The sequence below is a fragment of the Emys orbicularis genome, chromosome 23 (assembly GCF_028017835.1).
Source record: "Emys orbicularis isolate rEmyOrb1 chromosome 23, rEmyOrb1.hap1, whole genome shotgun sequence".
NCBI classification, from domain to species: Eukaryota; Metazoa; Chordata; order Testudines; family Emydidae; genus Emys; species Emys orbicularis.
Window position 1 is genome coordinate 9,397,091 of NC_088705.1, and position 9,193 is coordinate 9,406,283.

The 9,193-nt window shown below is 42.1% G+C and overlaps 1 protein-coding gene across 1 annotated transcript; it reads left to right on the top strand.

The window, feature by feature from the left end:
- The first annotated feature begins 729 nt into the window (after positions 1–729).
- Positions 730–8,346, top strand: TMEM50A (transmembrane protein 50A). The gene is made up of 7 exons (XM_065421588.1): positions 730–950; positions 2,258–2,369; positions 3,168–3,280; positions 3,861–3,928; positions 4,985–5,077; positions 7,004–7,064; positions 7,918–8,346. The coding sequence occupies exons 2-7, from the start codon at positions 2,277–2,279 to the stop codon at positions 7,961–7,963; spliced, it is 474 nt and encodes a 157-aa protein (XP_065277660.1). The 5' UTR covers positions 730–950; positions 2,258–2,276; the 3' UTR covers positions 7,964–8,346.
- The last annotated feature ends 847 nt before the right edge of the window (positions 8,347–9,193 follow it).

A 9,193-nucleotide genomic window follows, 5' to 3' on the forward strand; every position in this document is an offset into this window, starting at 1 on the left:
CGACCCCCCCCCCCCCCCCCCGCCGACCCCCCCCCGCCGACCCCCCCCCACACACACACATACCTATACCCGCCGCCCCCAGCGCGAGCCGCCCCCCCATACCCGCCGCCCCATTTCCCCCAACCACCACACCCGCCGTCCCCCGGCACAAACATCCCTTCGACGCCGCCCCCCCTCGGTAACTCACTGGCTCCAGGTGGCCTGGTCTCCCCCACACGGATCCTGGGCCTGTGGCGGCGCCTGTGGGGACAGCCCTGGTTCATGGGTCACCGCCATAGCGGGAGCAGAGAGGTCGCCGCCCCACACCGGGAGCTGGGAACCCGAACTGCTTTTCGCGGCGCAGCCTCCCCTCAGGGGGCAGGGGCACAAACCCGATCCGCTTTCAGCCGCCGCTCGGCTCGAGCACAGAGAGAGAGTGCCAGACTAACCCACACTGAGAAGGTTCGAGAACCACCACCCAGTTATGTAACCTGGAGAGTGGGGCGCATGCGCGGGCGGGACGAGCACTTTCTCCCCCACCCAGGCCAAAAGAACCTGAAGCGCATGCGCCAACTAGAAACGCCCGCGCATTGGGAGTGCTGCCTTCCCCGACCCTTCTACGTACCATATCCTGGGGACGCATGCGCAAGAAAAATCTTCCCCTCGCGTTGCTAGCTTTTACAGCGCATGCGGGGAGCGGAAGGAGGGACAGCACATGGAGTTCCTGTTCCTCCCCCTGCTCAGCTTGTGATGGTCACACATCTGACCAGGGCTGGCGGGTGCGCATGCGCGGTGTGCTAGACGGCGGTCGGGGCGTTGTGACGTCTTTCTAGGTTCTCCTCCATCCGGGTCCCTCAGGTTGTTTGTTTATTGCGCTGAGGGGGGCGGCGGGTCTCCGCTGAGGGAGAAAAGAGCGCGCGCTGCCAGCCGCTAAGCCAACGGCTGCACCTTCTTCCTGCCCACGCGCTGAGGTAAGTGGGGACCGCTGGGGGTCCGCAGAGAGCCCCATAGACATCCCTCCCCCCGGGGCTGGGAGCCAGGGGGCTGATAGGGAGTCCTGGGGGAGCCCATAGGCTGCTTGCTCGCCATTGGCTACTCTAAGGGCTGTGCTGTTGGTTATTGACTACTTGGGGGAGGCAAGCCACTGGCTGCCCCCCGCTTGTCATTAGCCATTGGCTCCCTGGGGGTTATATGTCACTGGCCTTCTCATCCTATTGGCTGCCAGAGGGGTGCTGGCGCTGGCCATTGGTCATCCCCATGCAGCTAGTGGTTGCCAGGAGTGGGGGGGGGAACCATATTATGTCACCAGACACTGGCATATTGTACTATCATCCATTGGCTGCATCAGGAGCTATGCTGATGGACACTGGGTCTGCCTGGGGCAGCTGTCCACCATTGACACTGGCATGATTCTCTACATTAACTTGGGGCGGGGGAAGGATTGTCACTGTGGCTCAGAGCTTTGTGGCCATGTGAGCCAACGCCCCAGGTCCCTGCTACCTCTCTCCAGCTGTGCAGGGGAAGGTGAGGAGAGCCAACAGGCCCTACCACAGCTGCAGAAGGATGGTGAGAGCACTGTCTAGAGACAGTTTAGCCCCCAGTTCCTAAAGCGATGGGCATCCACAGAATGCAGAAATCTCCATGCTGCAGCCTGTGCTTGGGAGTCAAGTAGTTCCTGGCGAACAAAGGAAGCGGAGGCACAGTCATCACTCAGAAAAAACATCACTTGTTGCTGATAATCTAAAATAATTACTGATAATCTTCCCATCCAGCATCTAAGAATGTGTGGCAAGCTATGCCTATCTAGGTGTGTCAGATCCCTGACTTCTATCAGTTCAGGGACAGTACTAATGTTTGTACTGGTAGATGATCTTCTGTCAATGGATAAGGATCAGGGATCCATGCTGAATTTTGTCAGCTGTCTCTGATACTGTTGATAGTTAGGTTTTGTTAACCTGACTGCAAACCCTTGAGGGAGTAGATTGGTCTGCCTGATAGTGGTTTCATTCTTATCCCTCAGAAAGACCCTAGAGCGCAATTTTGGGCAATTGCTCTTTTGCCCTGAAGAGTTGCATTTTGTCTCCTGCCTTGTTCAACTGTGCGTAGGGCCATTGCCATGGTTAGTGAGAAGACAGTTTTTGACATGCTGATGATTTCTAGCTCTTTTAACAATCTTCATAATCTTTATAGCAACTCCATGTCACATTGCATTTGTTTCATAGCCATATGAGAAGATGCTCTTTGTGGGGGACAAAATAAAAATTGCTTCATCTTCTAGTTTTTCAGAGAGCTGAAAAATGTCTGGATTTCTTGAGACCATGAGATGCTCAGAGTGTGTTGACTGGGGAGAAAAGCGAAATACAATTGCATCAGTTGCTGCTGGTGTGCTGGTGTGTATAACTAACCATTTTTATATTTCATATGTGCTTTTGGCCTGTATGCAACAAGTCAGTACTGCACTGAAAATCACTGCTTAGGACACAAAAAGAACAACCTGTTAGGGCACATTGTGAATGTATTACACACTGGCAGCTCATATTGGATATTGTGTGGTTGTCTTCAAAGTAAGTTATCCTGAAGAGGATTAGTTTACTTAAGGAAATGGTCTGCAGGACCAAATAATGTTACAGTCCTGTGAAGTTCAATGCTAAAATTCAGTTTGGTCTCTTCTACATATGTAAGACCATTTTGTAACACCATCCGACAGTATAAAACACAATTTTTCGGTAGTTCTTGGTACTGTAGAAAGCCCTACGAGCTAATCAGTTAGCACATGCCTTATCACAATATGCCTGGTCTTTAGTCACTGCTGTGTCTTACTTCATCCTTTATCTACCCCATGCAAGGAACTTCAGATGCACCACAAAGCTAGTTTACAGCAGGGCTTCGTTTAAGTGAATTATAATGACATACTTTAGACTAGCTGATATATCAGACCACCCCACATTTTAAAGAGGCTATTTTTAAATGATCTTTCTCTAGAAATTGTAAGTATGTGCTACTTCAGTTTTTTCAGTTTCTTCCAATTTAGTGCTGCATGTATAATAAGACGACCACCACTGACTTTAATGAAAACTAAATTGGCCCCATATAGTTTTCATATAGGGTACTAATCTAATTTTTGCTAGACAACGTTGTAATGATGTTGCACGTAATCATGTCTGTATTTTAAGTTGTATTTTAAATAGTTTTTTACAGGCTGGTGGATTATCATAGATGCAGCTGTTAAATATCCTCAGATGGAAGACTTCAACCATTCATACCATGCTTGTGGAGTTATAGCAACTATTGCATTCCTAATGTAGGTGTAATTTCTTTACCCGTACAACCAACATACTTTATAGAACTTGCATCATGCAGTTAATTTTTTTTTTTTTTTTTTTAAGTTCAGACTTTTATTCTAAACTGCCACAGTCCTATTTTATAGTCATAGGCCTATGTTCAACAGTTAAATGAACATTATTTCTGCTGTGTTGAAGGGTGAGAGGTTGTTATGGATTACAGTGTGGAGTATTTTTTAGCCATTTCAAGTGATTTAGGCCACAAATCAACATTGAGAACCACCCAGATATAAATTTACACATAGGAAGATCCCCATATTCACATGGGACCCTGTTGACCTCTTTTTAAATGGTATGGCTTTTTTTAATTGTGTAGATTTAATTATTCTTCATATTTTGAAAAATGCTTTCATTCTTTTTTCAACTTTGAACTGCTAAATTAACTATCCCTCCTTTTCAGAGCAACAGTTGGAGAAAATATTTATAGAGTAATAAGATGTCACCATTTTCGTACATGAAAATAGAAGAAATTACTCAAGTGTGAATTTTCTGTATAGTTTCACCTGTATTTGTCAATTGTATTCTGTTTTATTCATGCAGGATCAATGCAGTATCCAATGGACAAGTCCGTGGTGACAGTTACAGTGAAGGCTGTCTTGGGCAAACAGGTAAAAATGTTATAAATAGCATTATACATAGAGCTATAGCTGTATAGTCTGTGCTATAATACAATGCATTGATATAGTTTAATTTATAATGCAAATTTAAAAGTGTAACATTTGTATGTTTCTTGTGCTACTGTAAGCATTTTTACCAGGTGTAAACTTCAGTGAACTTATTTTTTTGAGATGTGTGAGAACAACTAGCCTTTTTTACGTGATCCTGTTAAATCTGTACTCTTGGTTTCCACAACTGGTTTTGCCTGTCACTCACATAACTGTATCTTTACCACACAATTTGCAAGAATGGTAATAGTGTTTGGTTTCATTCTTCTGCCAGCTGACACAATCCAATAATCATTTATAACCAAACAGTAATTATTTTGGCTCTTGTGTACAAGTTAATAATTGGCTATTATATTTTCCAAATGATCACTGTGTAACTCTTGACTCCTGCCGCCGAGGACTTTAGTGCAAGTTTACATGGCATCCAAATTAAAATACTCTCGATGCCATAAACAGCTATTCTAACATTCTGTATATGCACTGTGAGTGAATTTCACCCGTTGTAGAGGATAAGCACAAGGCCCTGGCACCACTGACCAAATATTTCCTGTGGAGGAGAGCACAGCACTCATATGAGTACATGCAGCCCTGGAGATACAATAGTGGCCTCAGTGTGATTCCACTGCTATTCTGCAGTCTGCAGGGAGGATTTCATTACATCGCCAACCCTGGGTAACTAGGACCTCTCTGTCACAAAGCCTGTTAGGTCAGGTTGTGTAGTGGTGGGAGTGTCTTGCCATTAGAGTTTAGTTTATCTATAAAAATCTCATCTCTAATGTTAATAGCTCTTTGAAATGTCACTGGTAGTAATTTATGCTGTCTCATGCATGAGGGCAGATAGAATTGTTGCGTGCAACCTCTCTTTTAATATGGATTTAAGATGTATATTTGTATATTGTACACAATGCTAGTCTGTCTTCAAAGATGTGATATACTGTATAAAGTGTTTTGAAACAAGAGCAGGTTGAAAGTCACATAATATACATGTGTATTTATAAGGTGCTCGCATCTGGCTGTTCATTGGTTTTATGATGGCTTTTGGATCTCTGATTGCTTCCATGTGGATCCTCTTTGGAGGCTATGTTGTTAAAGGTAAGATACAATACAAATCTTAATATCATCCTGCTTTGATGGTTTACTGTAATAATATTTTAAATGGATAATGAATGAATGAGTGACTTCTTTCTGGATCAGCTCCAAGAAGGTCTATTTGGTGCCCTAAGCTGACTAACTGGGACAGGCCCATCCCTTACTACCTGTACTTTATCCTCTTTCTGGCTTCTCTTTTCCTGTCCTCCTCCTTATCATCTGTGTTTCTTTCAGTATTTATCCTATTCTATTTTTCTCTTTTCTGAATTCCTTTTTCCTTTTGCAACTCTATTTCTCTTCCTTTTTCACTCAACTTTTCCCAATGGTAATATTTTAGGAGATAACCTTTTCAAAGAGTCAGTTCCAGTTTTTTCTTTTTAAGTGTATGTTACTGTTAAAATGTCTTCTGTGTCATTAAGCCTTCAGTTGGCATCATTAAGAACTGAGGGTGTGTCTACAAAGGAAGTTATACTGGTGTAGTCATGCTGGTATAACTCCCTGTGAGGACACTCTTATTCCAGTGTAAGAGTAGCTTTTTCCAGCATAGCTTAAACCACTTCCAAAGTGACATAAATGAAACTAGAAAAAGGCACTCTTATGCCAGAATAGGTGTGTCTGCAAAGGGAGTTATACCAGTATAACTATGATCATTTTAAATTTACACTTTACTTGATATAACTTCTCATGTAGAGAAGCCTGGAGAAACCTGTGGGAATTGGAAAATGATACTGTTTGGGTCTTATATGGAGAAAAGATCATTTTATAAAATATAAACAAATAAAACCATGAGCCAGTTCCAGGCAGGAATAGCAGAGGTGAAGGTAATTCCAAACTTCAGCATCACAGTAGTTAGAGTAACAACAGGTGAGTGATATTCTGTTAAGTGAACCTTTATATTCTCTTCTTCTATGGTACTGGTCACCCATCTGCTCCATGAATCATTTAGGCTGGGATTTCTGAAGGAGCCTAGGGGAGTTAGCTAGCCAACTTCCTTAAGCACGTTTGAAAACTCAGCCTTAAGCTATAAGACCATTCCTAACTCTTTTGGTTCTGTTGTGTATTTCTGTATATTGTACTGATTTATTCCTCTAAGGTATTTGAGGCAGGGACAATATTATTTGTTCAGCACAGTGCCATTTTTGTATGCCACTGTATACATTTAAGGTGCTGTATAATCAGTTGACGATAGTCCCATGGGGTCATTGTATTTGTGATACATGTTTTGGTCTAGAAAGCGAGGTACGTCTGAGCTGGTAAACTAAATGTTTTTTCTGAACAGAAGGCGATTGTATATCTTGTGTGAAGTTGCCAGTGGGTTGGACCTTATGCTTTCTCTTCTGTTGCACGCAACTGACAGATGGTGGGTGGAGGTTCATCATGTTAGCAAAGATAGAAATGGATACACTGAGACAAACTTCCATCTAATGTCATGAGACAATAGCAAACATGCCTAAGTGAGACTGCAATGACAACAATGCCCTAAAGACCACACTGTGCTCCGTTGGCTTGGATATGGAATCCTGTTCATCCTACTGCTATTAAGCTATAAAATATTTTCTACACCTTTTTTTCCAACTATTTTTTCCAGGTATTTACAATGTTAACTGCCACATTATAATTTTGCAGTCCTTATTGATTTCCCCCCAAGTATATTTCTTTTTCCTGCTAGTTTGCATCATCTAGTGTGTATTTATTAGTGTTCAGTTCTGATAAGTGCTTTCCTATCAAACTCAACTGGTTCCTTAAAGTTATTTGACAAAACCTAATCCAGGTCTCTCCAAACATGCTTTTCCTGCACTGAACTGATAATCTTTGTGAACATGATACTGGAGTTGGGTGTCTCTGAAATATCAGAAAGAGAGAAAAAGGATTTTGTTGAGAAAATAGTTCTGAAAATCTGATGGAAATTCTCTTTTTTTCTTTTGTCAGAAAAACCACTAGTGTACCCAGGAATAGCTGTCTTTTTCCAGAATGCATTTATCTTTTTTGGGTAAGCCTGTTTTCCTTTGTTTATCCTTCTAAACTAGTGGTTTTCAAACTGTGGTACGTGAGAACAATCCTGTAATGGTGGACAACACATTCTATTTAGTAAGATTTGGCAATCTAATCAATGTATAATCTCCTTTCAATTAAAACTGCAGCCGCATTGGTATACATTTCCTTTCTGTTATGTGACTCAGAATCAGAGGTTTTCAAACTGTGGGGCACGCAGGAACGTTCGGGATGGTGAGCGGTGATGCCATCCCTGCGCAGTGGGAGTAGAGGTGGCACTCCCTTCCCGCACTCTCCCCCCTGAACGTTCTTTTGCACCCCCCCGTTTGAAAACCTAGATGCTGTTACTAAATGGAGGGCAGAAATCTGGGGGGGTGTCACGTAACCCCATGTGCACCCCACCCCTCACGTGTTGCCTCTGCCTATCTCACACGGAGTTATGCAGTAAACTACATTATTTGGAAAGGGGCATGCAGCCTAAAAAGTTTGAAAACAACTGCTTTAAACTAAATCTAGTTCGTTTTAATGGCCCACATTGAACATTAGATATAAGATTAATCTATTCATAATTCCCTGTTACTGTTATTTCTAAGACAACCCCCACCCTCAAATCTTTTAATGATACGCATGTGGACAGACCTCCAGTGAAGTCAGTGGGGATCAGGGATCTGCCTCTATGGATCTGCTTGCAGGATCAGAACCAAAATTTACTGACTACAAAAGTCTGGTTTATCTGAAATTTTATCTCCCAAAACTGGGAAATCTGAGCCTGCTTCCTTTGAAGTTGATGGCCCTTGTATTCTTTGCAATAAGCTTATGTATTTATTCCTGTTTGGTTTATCTTTAAACAGAGGGCTGGTCTTTAAATTTGGCCGCACTGAAGACTTGTGGCAGTGAATGTGTCCGCAGAAGTGAGTCAAGCCCTATGATTTTTTTACGGCACACACCTGATTTTATTTTATTTTTTTTGGTAATACGATTTTGTAAATGCTAGCTCTTGAATTATTTCTGAGGATAAAAAGTAAAATATAAAATCAGGAGGCAATAAAATTTCCATTTTCTGTTCTGTTAAACTTTTTTTTACTGTTCTTAGATGTTGATTTTGTGTTCAAGCGTATTTGACTAAAATGTAAAACTAATAGGGAAAGTGTAACAATGGAAGACACTCTTGTGGAATGTTTGTTACAAATAAATAATATAGAGGAATAATGGCTGTATTTAACCCAGTGTTCTGCACTGTATCTGAGCTCTAAAACTGCAATTAAAAGTACTTTAAAACATTTTTATACTTATTTATTACAATATGGTATTTCCTGTATCTGATATTGAACAATATAAACATATCCTGGATTTCAGAACTGCGTGGCACTTTTTTTCAGTGTATATTACACTGCCTCATTTGTTTTTATATGAAAATATTGGACTAGTCATACTGAGACTGTTCAAAAATTTACAATAAAAATAGTTATTGGTGTGTAAGAGTTCATAGAGATGCACATTATTCTAGCAACAGTACTCTCTGTGCTGTTATAGTTAATATTGATACTTGCTTTTTAAGTCCTTGTGTTAAACAGGAGCTGGACCAATAAGTGGTTGGGGGTGGGTTTGGTTCGGTTCAAGGTCATTTCTGAAAAATCAAAATGTCTTTGGGATAGGGAAAGAAGAGAGTGAATGACTCTGTATCTGGGTGATTAGGACAGGCACCTGAGACTGGAGAGACCTCAGTTTAAGTCCCTGCTCCTATGACTATTTATTTATAAAAAGTGCAACAGCTCCAACAGGCGAGACTTGCCCCAGGATATCAGTATCCAGGGGCTTGGCCAGGACACTCTCCTGATAGGTGGGAGAGAAGTTCAAATCCCTGCTCCACCTAAGGGGGAAATGAACCTGCATCTCCGACATTCCAGGTGAGTAGCCTAAAACTTGGGCTAAAAGTTATAAGGGAGGCAGCTGCAACCACTTCCTCAAATGTCCTTTTGGCCAAAACTATTTATTTGGCAAATTTGTGTCAAATTCACAAATAGTTTCAGGGCTACAAACTGCATTTTTTTTGGCAAATAAACTATTTGAAATTTTGCCTACCGCTGTTAAGTGATGCATAACTAGTCCATGAAACACAATATAAGA

Bases quoted from the DNA above. Each gene is read 5' to 3' on its own strand.
- TMEM50A (XM_065421588.1), top strand. From the start codon at position 2,277: ATGTCTGGATTTCTTGAGACCATGAGATGCTCAGAGTGTGTTGACTGG. The intron at 2,370-3,167 runs GTGTGTATAACT...TATTTTAAATAG, and splicing joins CAGTTGCTGCTGGTGTGCTG to TTTTTTACAGGCTGGTGGAT. The intron at 3,929-4,984 runs GTAAAAATGTTA...TGTATTTATAAG, and splicing joins AGGCTGTCTTGGGCAAACAG to GTGCTCGCATCTGGCTGTTC.